The following is a 24,740-nucleotide window of genomic DNA, read 5'->3' as shown; positions in this document are numbered from 1 at the left end:
AACCAAATCGGTGGCATGGACATCGGAGGCAACAACCCAAGAATTATCCTCCTGGCCATAACCCTTCCACTTGACAAGATACTGAAGCCTCCACCTCGAAAAACGAGAATCCAAAATCTTCTCAATCTCATATTCCAACTCTCCCTCAACCAACACCAGGGCAGGAGGGTCAACCGAGGGAACAACGGACACCACATATCTCCGCAACAAAGATCTATGGAAAACATTATGAATGGCAAAAGAGGCAGGAAGAGCCAGACGAAAAGACACCGGATTAATAATTTCAGAAATTTTATAAGGACCAATAAACCGAGGCTTAAACTTAGGAGAAGAAACCTTCATAGGAACATGACGAGAAGACAACCAAGCCAAATCCCCCACACGAAGCCGGGGACCAACACACCGACGGCGGTTAGCAAAACGTTGAGCCCTTTCCTGAGACAACGTCAAATTGTCCACCACATGAGTCCAAATCTGCTGCAGCCTGTCCACCACAGAATTAACACCAGGACAATCTGAAGGTTCAACCTGCCCAGAAGAAAAACGAGGATGAAAACCAAAATTACAAAAGAAAGGTGAAACCAAAGTAGCCGAACTTGCCCGATTATTAAGGGCAAACTCGGCCAACGGCAAGAAAGACACCCAATCATCCTGATCAGCAGACACAAAGCATCTCAAATAGGTCTCCAAGGTCTGATTAGTTCGCTCAGTTTGGCCATTAGTCTGAGGATGAAACGCCGAAGAAAAAGACAAATCAATGCCCATCCTAGCACAAAAAGCCCGCCAAAATCTAGAGACAAACTGAGAACCTCTGTCAGACACAATATTCTCCGGAATGCCATGCAAACGAACCACATGCTGAAAAAATAATGGAACCAGATCTGAGGAGGAAGGCAACTTAGGCAAAGGTACTAGATGGACCATTTTAGAGAACCGGTCACAAACAACCCAGATAACAGACATCTTCTGGGAAACAGGAAGATCCGAAATAAAATCCATGGAAATATGCGTCCAGGGCCTCTCGGGGACCGGCAAAGGCAAAAGCAAACCACTAGTGCGGGAACAGCAAGGCTTGGCCCGGGCGCAAGTCCCACAGAACTGCACAAGGAAGGCCACCAAAAGGACCTAGCAACCAAATCTCTGGTACCAAAAATCCCAGGATGACCAGCCAACACTGAACAATGAACCTCAGAAATTACCTTACTTGTCCATCTATCAGGAACAAACAGCTTCCCCACTGGACAGCGGTCAGGCCTATCAGCCTGAAATTCCTGAAGCACCCGCCGCAAATCAGGGGAGATAGCAGAAAGAATCACCCCCTCCTTAAGAATGCCAACCGGCTCAAGGACTCCAGGAGAATCAGGCGAAAAACTCCTAGAGAGGGCATCAGCCTTAACATTCTTAGATCCCGGAAGATACGAGACCACAAAATCAAAACGGGAGAAAAACAGGGACCATCGAGCCTGTCTAGGATTTAGCCGCTTGGCCGACTCGAGGTAAATCAGATTCTTATGATCGGTCAGGACCACAACACGGTGTTTAGCTCCCTCAAGCCAATGTCGCCACTCCTCAAACGCCCACTTCATAGCCAACAACTCCCGATTGCCGACATCATAATTGCGTTCCGCAGGCGAAAACTTTCTGGGAAAAAAAAGCACACGATTTCATCAAAAAACCATCAGACTCCCTCTGAGACAAAACGGCCCCTGCCCCAATCTCAGAAGCGTCGACCTCAATCTGAAAAGGAAGAGAAACATCCGGTTGACGCAACACAGGGGCAGAAGTAAATCGGCGTTTAAGCTCCTGAAAGGCCTCAACAGCCTCAGAGGACCAATTAGTCACATCAGCACCTTTCTTCGTCAAATCAGTAAGGGTCTTAACCACACTGGAAAAATTGGCAATGAAACGGCGATAGAAATTAGCAAAGCCCAAAAATTTTTTAAGACCCTTCACAGATGTGGGTTGGATCCAGTCATGAATAGCTTGGACCTTAACAGGATCCATTTCTATAGATGAGGGAGAAAAAATAAAACCCAAAAAAGAGACCGTCTGAACTCCGAATAGGCACTTAGACCCCTTCACAAATAAAGCATTATCACGAAGGATCTGGAACACCATCCTGACCTGCTTCACATGAGACTCCCAATTATCGGAAAAAATCAAAATATCATCCAAATATACGACCATGAATTTATCAAGATAATTGCGGAAAATATCATGCATGAAAGACTGGAACACAGATGGAGCATTAGAGAGCCCAAATGGCATCACAAGGTATTCAAAATGGCCTTTGGGGGTATTAAATGCAGTTTTCCATTCGTCACCCTGTTTAATACGAACAAGATTATATGCCCCTCGGAGGTCAATCTTAGTAAACCAACTAGCCCCCTTAATCTGAGCAAACAAATCAGTAAGCAAAGGCAAGGGGTATTGGAATTTGACCGTGATCTTATTAAGAAGACGATAATCAATATAGGGTCTCAAGGAGCCATCGTTCTTAGCAACAAAGAAGAAACCCGCTCCCAATGGTGACGAAGAGGGCCGAATATGCCCTTTCTCCAAAGATTCCTTAACATAGCTCCGCATGGCGGCATGCTCTGGCACAGACAGATTGAAAAGTCGGCCCTTAGGGAACTTACAACCAGGAATCAAGTTAATAGCACAATCACAGTCCCTATGTGGCGGAAGGGAACTGGACTTGGGCTCATCAAATACATCCTGGAAATCCAACAAAAACTCAGGGACCTCAGAAGAGGGGGAAGAGGAAATTGACATCAAAGGAACGTCACTATGTATTTCTCGACAACCCCAACTAGTCACCGACATAGTTTTCCAATCCAGCACCGGATTATGTTCCTGTAACTATGGAAATCCCAGTACAACAACATCATGCAGGTTATGCAACACCAGAAAACGGCAATCTTCCTGATGTGCAGGAGCCATGTACATAGTCATCTGTGTCCAATACTGGGGTTTATCCTTGGCCAAGGGTGTAGCATCAATACCCCTCAAAGGAATAGGGCTCTGCAAAGGCTGCAAGGAAAAACCACAGCGCCTGGCGAATTCTAAGTCCATTAAGTTCAGGGCAGCGCCTGAATCCACAAATGCCATAACAGAAAAGGACGACAATGAGCAAATCAGGGTCACAGATAAGAGAAATTTAGGCTGTACAGTACTAATGGTAACAGACCTAGTGACTCTCTTAGTACGCTTAGGGCAATCAGAGATAACATGAGCCGAATCACCACAGTAAAAACACAGCCTATTCTGACGTCTGAATTTCTGCCGTTCTATTGTAGTCAAAATCCTATCACATTGCATAGGTTCAGGACTTTGCTCAGAGGATACTGCCATATGGTGCACAGCTTTGCGCTCGCGCAGACGCCGATTAATCTAAATGGCTAGAGACATAGATTTGCTCAAGCCGGCAGGCGTAGGAAAGCCCACCATAACATCTTTAAGGGTTTCAGAAAGACCTTTTCTGAAAATAGCAGCCAGAGCCTCTTCATTCCATTTAGTGAGCACAGACCATTTTCTAAATTTCTGGCAGTATAACTCTGCCGCTTCCTGACCTTGACACAAGGCCAACAGAGTTTTTTCTGCATGATCCACAGAATTAGGTTCGTCATACAATAATCCGAGCGCTTGAAAAAATGCATCTACATTCAATAATGCCGGATCCCCTGTTTCAAGAGAAAAAGCCCAGTCTTGAGGGTCACCACGCAGCAAGGATATGATGATTTTTACTTGCTGAATGGGATCACCAGAAGAACGGGGTTTCAAAGCAAAAAACAATTTGCAGTTATTTTTAAAGTTCAAAAACTTGGATCTGTCCCCAAAAAACAAATCAGGAGTAGGAATTCTGGGCTCTAAAGCCGGAGTCTGGACAACAAAGTCCTGGATACTCTGTACTCTTGCAGCAAGTTGATCCACACAAGAAAACACACTCTGAACATCCATGCCAAAGCATATATCCTGAACCACCCAGATATCAAGAGGAAAAAGAAAAAAAAAGACAAACCAAAGCACAGAAAAAAAAATGGTTCAGAACTTTCTTTTCCTTCTTTTGAGATGCATTTAATTCATTTTTGGCCACTTGTACTGTTATGATACTCTGGTCTAGGAGCAACATGGAACGAGCTCTGAAGGACGTGGTAACTGTACTGACCGCAGTCCCTAAGCTCAACACGACACTAGAAGTAGCCGTGGAATGCTCCTAACTCTCCCTAGGCATCTCGTCACAGCCTAAGAGCTAACTACCCCTAAAGAAAGAAGCAGGAAAACTATCTTGCCTCAGAGAAAATCCCCAAAGGATAGATTAGCCCCCCACAAATAATGACTGTGAGTGGAGAGGGAAAAGACATACACAGAATGAAACCAGGATGAGCACAGGGGGCCAGTCTAGCTAAATAGATAGGACAGGATGGAATACTGTGCGGTCAGTATAAAACACTACAAAAATCCATGCAGAGTTTACAAAAAAAAAACTCCACACCTGACTAAAGGTGTGGAGGGCAAATCTGCCTCCCAGAGCTTCCAGCAAGACAGAATTAATACACACTGATAAGCTGGACAAACATAGAAAGCACAGAATGGATAAGTCCACAATCTATGGACAGAAAAGAGCAAGCAAAAACTTAGCTTAGCTGAACTTGTCAGGATAACAGGGAACTCCAAAGAGATGTGAATCCAACCAGGAACCATTTACAAGTGGCACTGGCTGAAGACAGAGCCAGACCTAAATAGCCGAGCAGAAGAGAAGATAAGTGGAGGCAGCTGATGACAGCTAACTCCAAGGAGCAGCCATACCACTAGAAACCACAAGAGGGAGCCCAAGAGCAGCACTCACAACAGTATCCCCAGTCACTACTCTGAGAAAAGCAATGTCCCTGCTGGGCTCTATGACTGCATGTATCCCGGCCGTGCAGAGGGCACAATGTCATTCCCGGGACGGAAATTTAGACGGGCAATTAAATATCTCACAAAGCACAATACACTCCCTAGCATGGTGGGCAGACCCAGTGAATTTAACCAAGGGGGTTCCTTGGGCACTTCTGACGGAAAAAATCCTAACGACGGACGCAAGCCCCTGGGGGTGGGGAGCACATATAGACGATCAAGTGGCACAGGGGAATTGGAGCAAAAGTCAAGAACTAGCTTCTTCAAACATGAAAGAACTGTTAGCGGTGAAATTGGCCCTAACGCACTTTCTAAATCTCCTTCACTCCCATCACGTAAAAGTCTTTTCGGACAACCAAATAGTGGTTGCATATCTAAACCACCAAGGGGGCACCAGGTGTCGAGCATTGATGGAGGTAACCCAATCCATCTTCCACATAGCAGAACACAGTCTAAAGTCCTTGACAGCTCTCCACTTGAAAGGCTCAGAAAACCAAACTGCAGACTTCTTGAGCAGGACATGCTTAAAGCAGGGGGAGTGGGAGCTAAATCAGTCGATATTCATCCAAATCGTAAAACTCTGGGGACTGCCAGAAATAGACCTATTCGCGAACAGTCAAAATTGCAAACTAAAAACATTCTGCTCAATCGATCCCCGTTGGGGGCCCAGTAGATCTAGACGCCCTAACAATTCCCTGGAACTATCTCCTCGCCTACGCGTTCCCTCCGATATCTCTCATCCCCTTAGTGCTGAGGAAAATTCGGGAGGAGGGAGCAACAGTGATAGTAATAGCTCCATTCTGGCCCCGCAGAATATGGTTTTCTTGGCTAAGAAAAATGTCCATATCAAGCCCTTGGGTTCTACCAGACACTCCGAAACTTTTATCCCAGGGTCTGGTGTTTCACCCCAGTGTAAAGAACCTACACATGACAGCCTGGCTTTTGAAAGGAAGCTTCTAAGTGATAAAGGGTTCTCACCCAATCTAGTGTCCACTCTATTACAGAGCAGAAAACTCGTAACCACCAAAATATATCAGAAAGTGTGGAAAAAATGTATGTCGGTATCTGGCGCAGACCTATCCGGGGAGATCCCAATAGAGAAAATTCTTGAGTTCCTACAGAAGGGGTTGGAAAAAGGTTTGGCTACAAGTACTCTAAAGGTCCAGGTAGCAGCATTGGGAGCTTTGTATAATTATGATTTGGCCAGAAATCGCTGGGTCATGAGATTTATTAAAGCCTCAAGTAGGTCCAGGCCTATTCCCCTCCACAATTCTCCTCCTTGGGATCTAAACCTTGTTTTAAATGCCCTAACCAAACTTCCCTTTGAGCCTCTGACAGAAGTGCCATTAAAGATCTTATCTCTAAAAACCACACTCCTAGTGGCCCTGACCTCGGCTCATCGTGTCAGCGATATACAAGCATTATCGGCATGCCCACCCTTTACTCAAATACTAGAGGACAGAGTCATTCTTAAAACTGACCCGGCTTACCTCCCTAAAATAGCGTCACAATTTCATAGAACGCAAGAGATCTCTTTGCCCTCCTTTTGTCCCAGCCCCAAAAATGAGGGGGAAAAAACACTGCACACCCTAGACGTAAAAAGATGTCTGGTCCAATATCTATCAGCCACTAGGGAGTGCAGGAAGGATAGGGCTCTGTTTGTCTGCTTCCAGGGTCCACGCAAGGGACAAAAAGCATCGAAAGCCACGTTAGCGAGATGGATAAGAGACGCCATCGCCCTATCCTACTCATCCTGCGGGACAGCCATCCCGGAGAATATAAAGGCTCATTCGACCAGAGCAGTGGCATCATCCTGGGCGGAGAGCTGGCGCTTCGGTACAACAGATATGTAGAGCGGCCACTTGGTCTTCTCAGTCTACATTTTTCAAACATTACCGTCTAGACTTGACCTCCTCTGATCCTACCTTTGGGCGAAGGGTTCTAGAGGCAGTGGTCCCTCCCTAAGAGTTACTATCTATGCAAATCTCTCCGTGGTGCCATCATGGGGATAGAGAAAATGGTAGTTACTTACCGATGACTGTATTTCTCTGATCCCATGATGGCACCCGTATATTCCCTCCCTTTTCACACACAGGTGTGCACATCGTAATGTACTAGTAATTAATTTTAGTCACGGTGCCTCTGTTAAGTTAAATTGGTTACGTTTAATTTGTGCAAATATTGAGTTGTAGCTGAAGTTCTGTATAAGGCTCTGTAATCCAACTGATGTGGGAGAGAGGTACGCCCTTTTTCACCTGTAGGTTTCCTGTCCCTGGGGGCGGACCCCTCTCTCCGTGGTGCCATCATGGGATCAGAGAAATACCGTTATCGGTAAGTAACTACCATTTTCAAAGTGTATGGCAAAGTCCTCAGCAGAGATGAGGGAGGTTGGAGGAGGCAGTGGGGGGCGGAGGAGGGAGTTAAAGGTTTTGAATAACGGTTTGAGGTTGTAGGATAGGGAAGATACGAAGGTTGTGAAGTAGGCCTGTTTAGCAGAGGTGAGAGCAGATTTAAAAGCGAGTGTTGCCTGTTTAATGCAGTGAAGTCATCTTGCGATTGTTTTCATCAAATGCCGCTCTGCAACCCTGGACACTTGCCGGAGCTTTTTAGTGGTGTTATTGTGCCAGGGTTGTCTATTGATACGTCGCACTCTGCCATGAATGAGAGGGGCGACCGTGTCAATAGCTGATGCGAGAGTGGCGTGGTAGAAAGCAGTGGCACTGTCTGTGTCGTGGAGTGAGGATATGGATGCCAGTGGTAGGATAGAGTCAGAGTGTGTGGGTGTCTTGGTGTGCAAGGTTTCTGCCGAGGTGCGGATGTTGCTGGACATGGGTGACTGGTGAGGAGGACAGGGATGAGAAGGTGAACAGATGGTGGTCGGATAGAGGGAGGGGTCAGGTGGTGAAGTTAGATAGAGAACAGAGATGGGTGAAGACCAGGTCTAGGGTATGTCCGTCTGTGTGGGTGGCTGAGGAGGACCACTGAGTAAGTCCAAAGGATGAAGTAATGGACAGAAGTTTGGAGGCTGATGACTGAAGGGTATCATCGGGGATGTTGAAGTCACCCATCATGATGGTGGGAATGTCAGCAGAGAGAAAGTGAAGAAGCGAAGTAGAGAATTGGTCAATAAAGGCAGTGGCCGGGCCTGGAGGTCGTTATATGACGGCCACTTGGAGGTTGTAGGGGGAGTAGATGCGGACAGAGTGGACTTCAAAAGCGGGGAGGATAAGGGAGGGTAGAGGTGGGATTGAGTTAAAGGTGTAGTTAGGAGAACGGAGAAGACCCACTACTCCACCATGTTTGTTGCCGGGGCGAAGGGTGTGGGTGAAGTGGAGGCCGCTGTAAGACAGCGCAGCAGGGGAGGCGGTGTCAGAGGGTGTTAGCCATGTTTCTGTGAGGCCAAGGAAGGCAAGATTGTGAGAGAGAAAAATGTCATGAATCACATGAAGCTTATTGCAGATTGAGCGGGCATTCCAGAGTGCTCCAGAGAGAGGGAGCAGGGGGGGTGGGCGTCAGGTGCACGGGTTTTATGTTGGAAAGATTGCGGTAGTTCATATTAGATAGGGAGCGGTAGGAGGGGGTAGTAATGGGAGGTATGAGCTGTGGGGGTCCAGGGTTGGGAGATATGTCGCCAGCAGTGAGGAGAAGCAGAGAGAGGGAGAGCAGGTGGGAGAAGGAGAGTGGCGGCTTGTTTTATGTTTTATTAGTACAGATTTGAGGTTGAGGAGCAGGTCAGCAGAGGAGGACAGGTGGGGAGGGAAGGGGAGATGATTATTTGGTTAGAGGGTGCTGGGGTTTGTGGTTAGAGATAGAGAGGAGAGCGAGGATTAGTGGAGCAAACACTGTAAGGGCATATGTAAACATGGTGAAGGAGTAAGATGGGTTAATAGCAAAGCTAGATCCGAGTAAAAAGAAGTGATTACTCAGCAGACATACCCAAAGACAGATACATAGAGTGGGGTCCTGACTCCTGCCGTTGAAATAACTGCGGCGTCTCGATGCTTAGCTGCCGTGATGCTTTGCTGCAGGAATGCGCGTGCCTGACCCCACACGCGAGCACCCCTCAAGATGCTACTAAAAGTATTGTGCTGATTGTTACATCTGTTATCAGGAGGAAGATCTGACTAAGAACAAAGTGAAGGAAGAGACAGAAGAAGAAGCGATGACGAGGGGGGATCAGCCGTGTGTGAGTGACGGGAAGGAGGAGATTCTGGGAGATGTTTCCACAGGTGTGTAATAATGACCGGCACGTGATGATGACTGACATGTGATACCGTAGTAAAATCTCTGACATGGATGGAAATGGGGTTCAAGTGACATAGGAACAGCAGGGGGAAGACGCCTGGACACATCTCTGACTCCCAGGCCACTACTGTGAACAATGTTGTCAATGAGTATTGCGGAACTTTTATGGATTAACAATAAATATACAAAACCGCATATAAAATGGAATTTACAGGAGTAAAAGGTTAGGAAACATCCTTTCCTGTATGACTTGTTTTTTTATGGCAAAATTAATAGGAGAGAAAAACCCTCCTCCTCCCCTTAGGCTGTGTTCACACTGTTTTTACTGCATTTTTGCGGTTTTTCAATGGTGAAAAAAACACTGTAAAATCACTGAAAAAATTGACATCCTACTTCTTTCAAAAATGCAGAAGTTTTCCATTTGTCAAGAAAAAAATGGAATCGTGTGCATGAGATTTCTGAATTTTTGGGACTCGTAGACTGCTGAAGCCTATGCACTAAGTGCAAGACCTATCAGAAATTAGAATGAGGGAATGTAAGACCCCCTGGAATATACGTAGAATAGGGCCTCAGAAAACATTTCATTTAGAAGGAGTGGGACTTCTGAGGCCAACAACAAGGAGTCCCAGATCCAGGGGCACGGGATACAACTAGCACAACAAGGACCTTCAGGCATCGGACTCCAGCTAAGGTGGGCGCCAGTTCCTCCTGTGCCGGCTCAGAGCCTCAGGCAGCCCACAAGGCTTCACATAGATCAAAACTGGGGGCTCAAAACATGTTTTTATCTCCTTGGAGACCTTTGCCAATGAATATTCATGAACCATGTGGGGGAAAGTTCTCCAACCCATCCTGGGGACAGAACACCACCAGTCCTTTGTCCATTTATTCAAACAGGAGTTACATTTGGGTCTTTCTCCCATTGTATGACGGCATCTTTATTTTTATTTTACACGGAGTTGACTCAGATCTAAGGCTTGCAGGCCGCAGTCACTTCTCCCTCCCTGCTTAAGGTTATTCCGGGGGTATTATTGCTGCCGGGGTCATGATAACATGACATTTGATATTCCCTGGACCTCTATATGCCCCCCTCCCCCACCCCCGTATTTTTACCATATGCTTTGGCAATGCTAACATGTACTTAGTCCTGCCAATAAAGCTCATTTGAATTTGATAACTAATAGGCGCATCTGTATTCCCATGCACCCTTTCCACCCTAAAATGAGGATACAGTTCATGTTTTATTTTTCTTGTTCTCCTCCTCTTACACCATATCAAGGGTTATCATGCGGCCCTCGCTCCAAAATTTTTTTTGAGGTGGACGATGATGGTGAGACACAGTTGCCAACAAGTGATGTTAAGTCAACAAGTCGGGAGACGGACCAGAGTGCGGAAGTGAAAGACGATTCTGTGCACGGTGAAGTCACTGATCCAACCTGGCGAGGTGCCATGCAGAGCGAGGACAGCAGTGCGGAGGTGGCGGAAGCAGCAGGACCACAACAGGCAGGAAGAGGCAGTGGGGTGAGCAGAGGAAGAAGGCGTCACCACTAACCAAACAACACCATGAAGACAAAGTCTCCAAACAAGTCAGGGACAAAGTGCAAGTCAGGGTTGAGTTATAAGAAAAAATCCCCCAATCTCTGATGATCCCCCGAAGCACCATCAAATCCATTACACAGGTCAACAAAAAAAAAATTTTTTTCTGGTGTCCAAAATATTTTAATGAATTTGGGGTATTTTTGGGGTGCTGATTCTGAATATGCTATCAGTTTTGCCAGATTGGCTCAAGTTTTTGAGATTTTTGGTATCTTATTTATAGCACTTGTTGGTAAATGCGACGCATCATCTCATTAATTTCTTTGGATTAGTACTTGAACTGAGCAGTTCTCAATATAGTTTTGTGTTAATTAGTGTTCTAAAAGTTTGTTCATAGCTTGATTTTTGCACTAACTTTATGTTGTTGTCTGTTTTCCAGTGAAAAGCATGAACTCATCAAGAAGAAGTTGTCTTAACGATCCAGACTCATTCTGTTACATTTGTGGTGAATACACACTGCCAAAACACACTTCATCATCATCAGGTGGAGGAAGGTCAGGTAACATGGTAACCACAGGTACAGGCACATCTTCACAATGAGGGACAGGCCTTCTTGCAGATTCCATGTTAGGTTACTCCCATTTTCGTTTCTTATGCTTATTGAATCCTTGCACTTGCACTGCACAGAAATAACAGTCATCATGATGATTTTTTTGCTCTCTCCACACCATTGGAACACCAAATTTGAAGCTTTTTCTTTGTCCTTTGCTCCATTTTCGTAATAATTCGATACATGCTTTGCACACTATGTGTGGTGCCCAAAACTTGTCTTGGTCCCCAAGCATAACCCCAAAATAGGCAAAATACACTTTTTTTACGAAGTCTGTTATGTTTCTTCTATGTTTTGGCAGTGTGTATTCACCACAAATGTAACAGAATGAGTCTGGATCGTTAAGACAACTTCTTCTTGATGAGTTCATGCTTTTCACTGGAAAACAGACAACAACATAAAGTTAGTGCAAAAATCAAGCTATGAACAAACTTTTAGAACACTAATTAACACAAAACTATATTGAGAACTGCTCAGTTCAAGTACTAATCCAAAGAAATTAATGAGATGATGCGTCGCATTTACCAACAAGTGCTATAAATAAGATACCAAAAATCTCAAAAACTTGAGCCAATCTGACAAAACTGATGACATATTCAGAATCAGCGGCCCAAAGTTACCCTAAATTCGATGAAATATCTTTGGCACCAAAAATGCTGTTGACCAGTGTTATCATCAAATGGAAAGAATGTTACCACAACAAACCTGGGCGCATGTCAAAACCCTCAGCCTGTGCTAGGAAGGCATTAATCAGAGAGGCAGCACAGAGACCAAAGGTAACCCTGAAGGAGCTGCAGAGTTCCCAGGCAGAGACTGAAGAAGTATCTGTCCATACGACCACAATAAGCCACACACCCCACAGAGGACAGCTCTTTTGTCTTCACCATAGTGGAGTTTGGAGTCAGACTGTTTGAAGGTGTCTTTTTATACTGATAACAAGTTTAAACAGGTGCCATTACTACAGGTAATGAGTGGAGGAAAGAGGAGACTCTTAAAGAAGAAGTTACAGGTCTGTGAGAGCCAGAAATCTTGATTGTTTGTTTCTGACCAAATACTTATTTTCCACCATAATATGCAAATAAAATGTTAAAAAACAGACAATGTGATTTTCTGGATTTTTTTTTCTCAGTTTGTCTCCCATAGTTGAGGTCTACCTATGATGTAAATTACAGACGCCTCTCATCTTTTTAAGTGGTGGAACTTGCACTATTGCTGACTGACTAAATACTTTTTTGCCCCACTGTACTTCATGAGATAACTCTGGAACGCTTCAAGGTATCCCAGTGATTCAGAGACTGTTTATTGTGACACATTGTACTTCATATTCGAGGTCAATTTTGGTCATTATTTTTCGCGTTTACTTATGAAAATATCGATCATTTGACAAAAAAATTAGAAAATGTTGCAACTTTGAATTTTTATGCCTACAAGTTACATTTACCATATATCTACTTTACTTTATTTTTTTAAACATATTTTTTTTTGTTAGGAAATTGAAATGGTTAAATTTTTATCAGCAATTCCTCGTTTTTCCAACAAAATTTTCAAAATCATTTATTTAGGGGCCACATCCCATTTGAAGTGACTTTGAGGGGCCCATGTGACAGAAAATACCTAAAAATTACACCATTTCAAAATCTTCACCCCTCAAAGTGCTCAAAACCACATACAAGAAGAAACATTTAGTAGCTTCATAAGAATTAAAGAAATGTGGAGGGAAAACATGAAGATTTTATTTTTCCCCACAAAAACATTGCTTTAGACTCAATTTTTACAAAGATGGACCATACAATTTGTAGCGCAGTTTTTCCTGAGTACGTCGATACCCCATATGTGGTTAAAAAAAACTACTGTTTGGGCGCACGGCAGAGCTCGGAAAGGAAGGAGCACCATTCGACTTTAGGAAATCAAAATTGGGTGTAATAGATGGCGGACCCCATGTCATGTTTGCAGGGCCCCTGATGTGCCTAAACAGTGAAACAAACCACAAGTTATTATTGTTATTTATTTATATAGCACCATTAATTCCATGGTGCTGTACATGAGAAAGGAGTTACATACAGGGTTATAGATATCGATTACAGTAAGCAGGTTTACATTGACAGACTGGTACAGAGGGGACAGGACCCTGTCCTTGCAGACCTACATTCTATAGGATAGTGGGCAAGAGGCAGAAGGTAGGGGCGAGGCGGTGGCTCTGGCGATGGTGAGGCGGCAGAATGGTTATTGCAGGCTGTAGGCTTTCTTGAAGAGATGGGTTTTCAGGTTCCGTCTGAAGGAGCCAAGGGTGGCGGATAGTCGGACGTGTTGAGGCATGGAATTCCAGAGGATGGGGGATATTCGGGAGAAATCTTGGAGGCGGTTGTATGAGGAACGAATAAGCGTGGAGGAGAGTAGGAGGTCTTGGGAGGATCGGAGATTACTTGAGGGAAGATATTCGGAGATTAGTTCAGAGATATAGGGAGGGGACAGGTTGTGGATGGCTTTGTAGATCAGTGTTAGTAGTTTGAACTGGATTCGTTGGGGAATGGGGAGCCAGTGGAGGGATTTGCAGAGGGGAGAAGCAGGGGAGTAGCGAGGAGAGAGGTGGATTAGCCGGGCAGCAGAGTTGAGGACAGACTGGAGTGGTGCAAGAGAGTTAGCGGGGAGGCCACAGAGGAGGGTGTTGCAGTAGTCGAGGCGGGAGATGATGAGGGCATGGACAAGAGTTTTGGTAGATTGTGGGCTGAGGAAGGAACGGATTCTGGCAATATTTTTGAGTTGGAGGCGACAGGAGGTGGCAACAGTTTGGATGTGCGGTTTGAAAGACCGGGCAGAGTCGAGAGTTACCCCGAGGCAGCGGATTTCAGGTGCGGGAGAGAGCGTGATGCCGTTTACCATAATAGATAGATCAGGTAGGGGGGATACGTGAGGTGGGGGAAAGATGAGTTCGGTTTTGTCTACATTGAGTTTTAGGAAGCGAGAGGTGAAGGAGGATATGGTTGACAGACACTTCGGGATTCTGGACAGCAGAGAGGTGACATCTGGGCCAGAGAGGTAGATCTGAGTGTCGTCCGCATACAGGTGGTACTGGAAGCCATGGGACTTTGAGTTGTCCTAGGCCAAGAGTATAGATGGAAAAAAGTAGGGGCCCTAGGACAAAGCCTTGAGGGACTCCAACAGAGAGAGGGCGGGATGAGGAGGTGGTGTGGGAGTGGGAAACGCTAAATGTGCGGTCGGAAAGGTATGAAGCAATCCAGGACAGGGCAAGGTCTTTGATGCCAAGGGAAGAAAGAATCTGTAGCAGTAGGCAGTGATCAACTGTGTTGAAAGCAGAGGACAGGTCAAGAATGAATCCTTGTGAAGTGAATCCATTTTGGAAACTACACCTCTCAAGGAATATATGTAGAAGTGTGGTATGCACCTTGAACTCATAGTTCAGAAGTTTATAGTATTGAGCCGTGAAAATATTAAAAAAATTGCCACAAACTTGTTGATTTAGGTCCAAATTTTTAAATTTCGTAAGTAAAACTGGAGAAAGTGGACCCCAAAATTTGTTGTGCAATTTCTTCTGTGCACGCCGATATCCTTTATGTGGTGGAAACTACTGTTTCCATGCACGGCAAGGCTCGGGAAGGAAGGAACGCCAACTGAATTCTGGAGTGCAATTTTGTCTGAGAGTGATTGGTGTGTCCCACAACTGTTGCTGAATATGGAAATACCTCATATACTGTATGGCTGCGCAGTACTTTTTAGCCATATGGTGAGATTACAGAGGGCTATTTGCCTTCTGGAGTGCAGATTTTCCTAGAATAGCTTGCGGACTCCATATACAGATTCCCCTCAAGTGACTGCATTTTGGAAATGACACCCCTTTGAGAATTTATCTACAGATGTAGTGTCTATTTTGACTCCATGGGTCTTTTCAATAAACAGGCAGCAGTGGATGTTGTTGAGTGATCAGTAATGTGGAAGCCCCCTATATTTCCATTGAGAGATGACGGACCTGAGTGGATTGAGTAGAAGCTTTTGTTGGGCCCATTTTGGATCTCATTTATCCTGCACTCTACACTGAGCACTTATTTCGGGTTTTCATCTAAATCTCCGAGTGACGTAATTCAGGTAACATGACGGACAGGTCCATTCACTATAATGAGGCAGCAAAGTTACTCTGTCGAAAAAGACAGACACCGCCGGATCATAAGCCACACGATGTCCACACTGCCTCTATCTGCCTCATTATAGGGAATCTTCCGCCGGGGTTTCTGTCTGAATCGCATATTTCAGAGATTTACACAGAAGCCCTGGCGTAAGCGCTCAGTGCAGAGCGCAGGATAAATGTGAGCCGAGCCTTACTGCGATGTTTTTATGTTTGGCTTCTGTCACACACTAAAAGATGCTTTTTATTGCAAAATAAAGTTTTCACATCACCATATTTTGAGAGCTTTAATTTTTCCATATGTCGGCCCACAGAGTGATGTGATGGCTTATTTTTTACAGGACGAGTTGACGTCGGCACATGACATTTTTTTGGTTCACTTTCTATTCCGATTTTTCGGAGGCAGAATGAACAAACACCAGCAACTCAGGAATTTTTTTTTATGCCATTCACCGTGTGGTAAAATTGATAAAGCAGTTTTATTCTTCGGGTCAGTACGATTACAGCGATACCTCATTTATATAGTTTTTTTTTTCCTTTTGTTTTGGCGCTTTCACACAATAAAAAGTATTTTATAGAAAAAAATAATTATTTTTGCATCGCTTTATTCTGAGAGCTGTAACTTTTTTTATTTTTCTGCTGATGGAACTTTATGGTGGCTTGTGTTTTTTGCGGGGTTAACTAGTGGGACAGTTTTGTAGATCAGTTCATTCTGGATGCAGAATTACCAAATATGTGGACTTTATTTTTGTTTTTACATAAATATACCCATTTTGTTTTTGTTTTTTCATATATTTTTTTTAACCCCTTCATGACCCAGCCTATTTTCACCTTAATGACCTGGCTGTTTTTACAATTCTGACCAGTGTCCATTTATGAGGTAATAACTCAGGAACGCTTCAACGGATCCTAGTGGTTCTGAGTTTGTTTTTTTGACATATTGGGTTTCATGTTGGTGGTAAATTTAGGTCGATAATTTTTGCGTTTATTTGTAAAAAAAAATGGAAATTTGGCGAAAATTTTGCAATTTTCAAATTTAAAATTTTTATTCTGTTAAACGAGAGTTACCGTATTTTTCGGACTATAAGACGCACCAGACCATAAGACTCACCTCAAATTTGGGGTGAAAATTGCAGAAAAAGAGATTTTTTTTTTATAAGATGGGGGTCCGTCTTATTGTCCGAATTTACTGTATCTTACCTGAGGGCTGGCGGTGGCAGAGCAGGGTCACAGGAGGCATGGTGTCGGCAGAGGTGGGGTGATGCGGTACAGCGTGCACCTGAGCAGGGTCCCTTCCTGCTTAGGTGGGTGACGCCACGGCCTGGTGTCCATGGGGGGGGTTGCAGCAGTGGTGTGGTGACGGCACAGGTGCTGGGATAATGAGCGGTATGGCGGGAGCAGGGTCCCTTCCACAGGTGAGGTGATGCAGCGGCTCGGAATGCAATGTGAGCAGCAGAGCCGGGTTAATCACCGGTTTATCGGTGGCGGCGGCCATCTTCCTGAGGCTGCGCGTGCGCAGATGGAGTGCTCTGCTTCCCGGGGCTTCAGGAAAATGGCCGCAGGAGGCCGCGCTTGCACAGATGGAGATCGGGCGGCCATTTTCCTGTAGCCGAGTTCGCAGATTTAGATCTCGGCTTCAGGAAAGTGGCCGCCGCGACAATTTTATTATTGTCCCTACCTATGGGGGGTGATAAAGGGGGGGGGGGATTCATGTACTATTTTTTTTATTCTGATCACTGTGATAGGTTTTATCACAGTGATCAAAATGTACCTGGAACGAATCTGCCGGCAGATTCGGCGTGCGCATTACACATGCGCCCGCCATTTTGGAAGATGCTGGCGCCCATGGAGCAGATGGATGGACACCGGGAGGCTCGGTTAGTATGAGGTGGGGGGATCGGAGCACGGGGGTGGGATCGAAGCAAGGGGGAGCAGACAGGAGGACGGAGGTGAGCAGAGCACAGGACGGAGGACTGGGGAGGAGATCGGTGGCGAGGGGCAGATCAGGGTTTCCGGCCATGGCAGCATCGACCATGGCTGGATTGTAATATTTCACCAGTTTTCATAGGTGAAATATTACAAATCGCTCTGATTGGCTGTTTCACTTTCAACAGCCAATCAGGGCGATCGTAGCCACGGGGGGTGAAGCACCTCCCCCCCCCCCCGGGCTGAAGTACCACTCCCCCTGTCCCTGCAGATCAGGGGAAATTGGAATAAACCCTTTCACCCGATCTGCAGGGACTCGATCCCTCCATGACGCCACATAGGCGTCACAGGTCGGGTTGGCACCGAATTTCATGACGCAGCGTATGCGTCATAGGTCGGGAAGGGGTTTAAATCTTGTGGCACTTTTATTACACAGATCGCTGGTATATTACGCTGACCAAAGCCTCTTATTCCATGCCCCTGGTGCTGTCACTGGCAGACCCTGCGGTTGTCATGTCAACCTTGGGTTGCCATGACGACCATCGGAGATTTGCAATGATGTCACGGTAGTGCCGATCGGAAGGAAGAGGAAGCCTCCTCCCTCTCCCAGTCTCCTAAATTTTGCTAACAATATTAATCGAGTTATCTAGGAGGGTGAACAGCCAGGGGCAGTGCGGGCACCGCTCCTGACATTGATAGCCGGGTCTCTGCTATCCCATAAGCCAAACTCCCAGCGGCGATTGCGAGGGTATAGCTCCTGTGCTGGCACGATCGCCAAGATGTACCTATACTTTAACGGTCGTGAAGGGGTGAAAGAAGAATAAAAACGCAGTAACTCGTCTAGTAATAGCAGGACGACAGGATCTCTCCTCTTAGTGATCCCAGAGGATCCTGTCCAGGAGGGAGGCCGTGTCTTCATGGTGACGTCATGAGCTCCCTAAAAACAATCACTGGTAAATGGTGACCGTCCTTCCCCCAATCTCCATAATGGCGAATTAAGAGAGAAGAAACCGCTGGATAGAAATGTGGAGCTTTCTCCAGCTCCTCTGTGGTTCCATCCCTGGTGGAGGGAACTTGGAGAAGTTGTGTTTCTTAGTGCGGCTCCATCATCTGACTGACGAGGGTCTTCTCTGTTCCCCTCCTCAGGGTCCTCATCCTCCGAGTGCAGAACAGAGAGCATTAGGCTTTGTCCTCGCTGATTATCACTTCATACTTGGGGTCCACAATGTGCTGGGACCTCGGTACCGGTGGTGAGGACCACAACAATGTAATTTAGTCCCTGATACATAAACCTAGAATTACCGGTTCTGAGAGACGTGTCTCATATATAGACAGATACACGGCAGGTGATGTATTCAGTCTGTGTCTCCACAGATGGATCCAGGAGGAGAAATCCACCAGAGAGATGTCCCCGTCCTCTGTATCCCCAGGACTGTCCGGAGGATCATCAGGTAGATGACACTGAAGCCTCCAGAACATCTGACCATGAAGCGATGGGACCTGAGCTCATCTTACATTTTTCTTTTTAGGGTGAAGATCTGATTGATATTAAGTTTGAGGTTATCGATGAAGCCAAAGAAACAATGGATGAATGGGCCGATCAGCAGGGTAAGGGGGAAACTGTCATGTCTGTTCTGTGGTCACCAACTGCTACTCCTATCATCTCATAATCACATGACACAATCTATTCCATCACTGTGTGTCTCCTACAGATGGATCCAGGAGGAGAAATCCACCAGAGAGATGTCCCCGTCCTCTGTGTCCCCAGGACTGTCCGGAGGAGAATCACAACATCCCGGAGGATCATCAGGTAGATGACACTGAAGCCTCCACAACATCTGACCATGAAGTGATGGGACCTGAGCTCATCTTACGTTTTTCTTTTTAGGGTGAAGATCTGATTGATATTAAGGTTGACGTTATACATGGAGCACAAGAGGCGATCGCAATATGGGCCGATCAGCAGGGTGAGGAGGGGAGACTGTCATGTCTGTTCTGTGTTCACCTACTATTACTCCCATCATCTCATAATCACATGACACAATCTGTTCCATCACTGTGTGTCTCCTACAGATGGATCCAGGAGGAGAAATCCACCAGAGAGATGTCCCCGTCCTCTGTGTCCCCAGGACTGTCCGGAGGAGAATCACAACATCCCGGAGGATCATCAGGTAGACGGTGCTGAGCCCTGTACCGGATCTGTATATGGGGGGACATTTCTGATCGAGGTCATAGAGGTCACAGATTTTGGTGGTTTCTTGTATTGTGTTGATTGTTACATCTGATATATCAGGAGGAAGATCTGACTAAGAATAAAGTGAAGGATGAGACAGAAGAAGAAATGATGACGAGGGGGGATCAGCCGTGTGTGAGTGACGGGAAGGAGGAGATTCCGGGAGATGTTTTCACAGGTGTGTGATATTAACCGGCGCATGGTGATGATGATGATGATGATTTTTAGGTGTCGAGTTCCTGCCGCTGCACAGGGGAAATCTCGAACCATGTCCTCTGCGGTCTCCCATTTTCCCCAGCCTGCTCAGCAGAGACGTCGGTCCCAGCGTCTTCCTCAAGCGGATGCTGAGCGTCTGGTTACTGCTGCCGTTCCAGGTCCAGCAATTGTAACCAGCATTAATCAGCGGCGAGCAAACTCTCCAGGGACTAAGTCCTGCTTTTTGTCTACTGAGCATGCCCGTGGGACGACCTCTCATTGGAGGCCGGAGGTTACATGCTCAGGTCCTATAGCGGCTCTGATTGTACCACCAGGAAGGTCCCGAAAGGCTGCGACTATAAAAGATTTGCATGGCCGCTCGGCCATGCGCATGTATGTATGCCAATGTATGTGTGTGCTGTGAGATTGACTCTGGTGAATGCTCCTAAATGATCCCCTTCCCTCTGGTTGTTGTTTGGGTATTAGAGTGAGTGGAGCAAACAAGTCAGCGTCTAATAGTGGCTTCACAGCTGCGTTCACTCTTCTAGGGTGGGAATTCCCGCTTGGACTCCGCATCTGCTCCGGGCATCCTCAGGCGCGGGCTCAAAAGCCACCGAGGGTCAGAGCGAGTCCATCCACCAGTGTAGTGGGGTGAATTCTAGGGATCCCACTACCGTCCACCTTCTGCACCCTGTGACTGCTCCTGATAGCCAGTTTCCTACTCCGCACTGATGAGGGGCAAAAACCCCGAAACAGCTGTCTGTGGATGGATACCATGCTTGGCATAGGTGGTTTTCCTTTATTGGATGTTTTCCTTTATCGGATGCTGCCCTTTCCTTGGTTGTTCCTTCCCGGGGAAAGGCCTGGCTATTCACTGCCTGCGTTGAGAAACACGTGATGGTGTCTCCGCGGTGTTGGATGTTTTGGTCTCCACGAGGTCAATAATCTGTGCCTTTATATGCTAACAGGGTACAGCGTTACTACTGCGACTCTGTGGAGTAACAGAGTTCGCTTCTATTCACACCGAGTGATGCCATTACTTAGCTGCAGGTTCCATCTCAGCACGGTGGACCCGGGCTGCGAATGCACCTTATTACTATCTTTATATTTATTTGGTGCGTTCCTCCAGCCCTAACGATGATGATGATGACTGGTATGTACAGTCATGGCCAAAAGTATTGACACCCCTGCAATTCTGTCAGATAATACTCAGTTTCTTCCTGAAAATGATTGCAATCACAAATTATTTTTGTTATTATCTTTATTTAATTTGTCTTAAATGAAAAAACCAAAAAGAATTGTCCTAAAGCCAAATTGGATATAATTCCACACCAAACATAAAAAAGGATGTGGACAAAAGTATTGGCACCCTTCGAAAAATCATGTGATGCTTCTCTAACTAGTGTAATTAACAGCACCTGTAACTTACCTGTGGCACCTAACAGGTGTTGGCAATAACTAAATCACACTTGCAGCCAGTTGACATGGATTAAAGTTGACTCAACCTCTGTCCTGTGTCCTTGTGTGTACCACATTGAGCATGGAGAAAAGAAAGAAGACCAAAGAACTGTCTGAGGACTTGTGAAACCAAATTGTGAGGAAGCATGAGCAATCTCAAGGCTACAAGTCCATCTCCAAAGACCTGAATGTTCCTGTGTCTACCGTGCGCAGTGTCACCAAGAAGTGTAAAGCCCATGGCACTGTGGCTAACCTCCCTAGATGTGGACGGAAAAGAAAAATTGACAAGAGATTTCAACGCAAGATTGTGCGGATGTTGGATAAAGAACCTCGACTAACATCCAAACAAGTTCAAGCTGCCCTGCAGTCCGAGGGTACAACAGTGTCAACCCGTACTATCCGTCGGCGTCTGAATGAAAAGGGACTGTATGGTAGGAGACCCAGGAAAACCCCACTTCTTACCCCGAGACATAAAAAAGCCAGGCTGGAGTTTGCCAAAACTTACCTGAAAAAGCCTAAAACGTTTTGGAAGAATGTTCTCTGGTCAGATGAGACAAAAGTAGAGCTTTTTGGGCAAAGGCATCAACATAGAGTTTACAGGAGAAAAAAACAGGCATTCAAAGAAAAGAACACGGTCCCTACAGTCAAACATGGCGGAGGTTCCCTGATGTTTTGGGGTTGCTTTGCTGCCTCTGGCACTGGACTGCTTGACCGTGTGCATGGTATTATGAAGTCTGAAGACTACCAACAAATATTGCAGCATAATGTAGGGCCCAGTGTGAGAAAGCTGGGTCTCCCTCAGAGGTCATGGGTCTTCCAGCAGGACAATGACCCAAAACACTTCAAAAAGCACTAGAAAATGGTTTAAGAGAAAGCACTGGAGACTTCTAAGGTGGCCAGCAATGAGTCCAGACCTGAATCCCATAGAACACCTGTGGAGAGATCTAAAAATGGCAGTTTGGAGAAGGCAGCCTTCAAATATCAGGGACCTGGAGCAGTTTGCCAAAGAAGAATGGTCTAAAATTCTAGCAGAGCATTGTAAGAAACTCATTGAGGGTATGTGCACACGTCCGGATTTTTAGCGGTTTTTTTTTTGCGGAATTTCGCTATAAAACGCTATAATTCCGCATCAAAAACGCTAAAATTATGCATCCTATCATTTAGAATGCATTCCGGATTTTTTGTGCAGATGTAAGCGTTTTTTCCGCAAAAAATAACGCTTACTGCTAAAAATCCAGACATGCTCTATCTTTTTCCGGAATTTTTGCGGATTTCTAAGCCAAAATGACAATCAGGAAAAAAAATTAAAATCCGCAAAAAATCCGCGCAAGAAACGCGCAATTTCCGCGAGAAATCCGCGCAAAAAAAACGCGGATTTCTGGCAGAAATCTCAGGGTTTCGTCAGGAAAAAATCGTGTGACGTGTGCACATACCCTGATGGTTACCGGAAGCGGTTGGTCGCAGTTATTTTGGCTAAAGGTTGTGCAACCAAGTATTAGGCTGAGGGTGCCAATACTTTTGTCCGGCCCATTTTTGGAGTTTTGTGTGAAATGATCAATGTTTTGCTTTTTGCTTCATTCTCTTTTGTGTTTTTTCATTTAAGACAAATTAAATGAAGATAATAATACCAAAGAATTTGTGATTGCAATCATTTTCAGGAAGAAACTGAGTATTATCTGACAGAATTGCAGGAGTGTCAATACTTTTGGCCATGACTGTAATAATGACGGCCGTGTGTGATATTGTGTGGAGTCTCCGGTGCAGTGAAGCTTTATCTTCTGTCCACATCACAGCAGAAGTGTCCGGTGATGGCGCGGCTGCTCCTGTAGAGTCCGGTGGTGCACCGATGAATGATGGATCCGCCTTCACACCTCTTCTTAATGATTTAGGAAGCACAGATTTAGTTTTCCTTTACCTTTGTTAATATTCTTTCCATCCTTTCTGTCTGTATTTTTCTTCCACAAGTCCCGTGCTGCCATATAAATGACTGAGCTTGTGTTCCAGGTTATGAATCTCCCCGTCCTATGGATCTCGGTGATGTAGCAGCCTCTGCCTGGTGCTGACGAGTGACGTCACATGTCACATGTAGAGTCGTCCTACCTGTCCCCTCTGTTTGCCTCCTACACTGAGGCCGATGTTCTGGTCCCTCCACATCCAGGCCAGCCGCCCGGTGGCATGAAGAGCCCTGTGGTAAGTCAGGAAGTGCCGTGCTATGGAGGTGTGGGTCAGACATACGGCTGTCGTCCCTCTGCCACTATGGAGGCCATCTTGGCTGTAGGAGGAACAGAACACCGGTCTCAGGCGGAGGCAAGCGGAGGACACCAGGTAGGTGACAGCACATGACAAATGTTTAGTCCCTCCTCTGTGCCGGGGTGGAGAATTGCTTTATCATAAAAGGGATTACGAGCTTGTATCTACAAACAGATGTCATACATCCGGCCCCATAGCCCCCCAGCGTATAATATCCGGGCCCATAGCCCCCGAACGTATAATATCCGGCCCCATAGCTCCCCAGCAGATAATATCTGGGCCCATAGCCCCCTGCATATAATATCCGGCCCCATAGCCCCCGAGCGTATAATATCCGGCCCCATAGCCCCCGAACGTATAATATCCGGCCCCATAGCCCCCGAGCGTATAGTATCCGGCCCCATAGCCCCCGAACGTATAATATCCGGCTCTGTAGCCCCCACCCCGGTATATAACATGCGGTTCCTCCCCACATATGGGTTCACACTGGAACTGTTGGGTAAATAGAGCCTGGAGGGGCGTAATTAGGGGGTGATATGTGCAAAATAGGATAGATTTTAAAATGTATTATAATATCAAAATTTAAAAAAAAAATGTGTTTTTTTTGAAACATCCCTTTTAAATGAATATTAGGTCCATAAAAAAACTACTCATCTGATCAGTCCAGGCGAGTTACATTGTCCCGTGTGCCGTCTGTGTACAAGCCGTTTTTTTCTTTACTGAACAACTATTAACCCTTTACACGACCATTTAAAGTTTCCTGCTCCAGAACGGTAATCTCTGCTGAATACAAATGCGAATAAATCCAAAGAAAATAAGAAGAAAAAGATATAAAAAATACAATCCAAAGAAAATAAGAAGAAAAAGATATAAAAAATACAAACTTAACCCCTCAGTGACTGAGCTAATTTCTCTATCGCTTCATTGGAGGACACAGGAGGTGATTTTTCTCCCGCAGGTCCACTCTCTCCAGTGTGTGTGCCGTAGTCCATCGGGAAAATTTTGAGGCCCAGGAAAACATTGGGGTTCTCTGGTAAACTTATATATGTAGATATATGTTGTGGTAGAACATCTCACTCGGCTACACATAGAGGTAGACTCAGGAACACTGTCTCTTTAAATCTTCCACTGGTTTATTAAGAGTACTGCATAAACCAGTGCAAAATTAGGAAAACAGACACAGCCTTCCTGGCCTAACCGGAAAACAAAAACATAACGTGTCATTGTCTTAGTTGCAACGGGAATCCGTACAT

General features: G+C 45.7%; 1 protein-coding gene across 1 annotated transcript in view; it reads left to right on the top strand.

The window, feature by feature from the left end:
* LOC138657406 (zinc finger protein 271-like) overlaps positions 1–24,740 on the top strand; it is a 64,399-nt gene that overhangs the window by 17,389 nt on the left and 22,270 nt on the right. Inside the window, exons 4-10 of the mRNA XM_069745171.1 lie at positions 9,011–9,128; positions 18,726–18,802; positions 18,881–18,959; positions 19,064–19,161; positions 19,240–19,318; positions 19,425–19,522; positions 19,645–19,762. Coding sequence (XP_069601272.1) covers positions 9,011–9,128; positions 18,726–18,802; positions 18,881–18,959; positions 19,064–19,161; positions 19,240–19,318; positions 19,425–19,522; positions 19,645–19,762 — 667 coding nt within the window. The remainder of the gene's footprint in view (positions 1–9,010; positions 9,129–18,725; positions 18,803–18,880; positions 18,960–19,063; positions 19,162–19,239; positions 19,319–19,424; positions 19,523–19,644; positions 19,763–24,740) is intronic.

This window comes from Ranitomeya imitator, chromosome 1, assembly GCF_032444005.1.
Source record: "Ranitomeya imitator isolate aRanImi1 chromosome 1, aRanImi1.pri, whole genome shotgun sequence".
In the NCBI taxonomy this organism is placed as follows: Eukaryota; Metazoa; Chordata; class Amphibia; order Anura; family Dendrobatidae; genus Ranitomeya; species Ranitomeya imitator.
The sequence above is the reverse complement of the archived record's forward strand: the minus strand, read 5'-3'. Positions and strand labels throughout refer to the sequence as shown.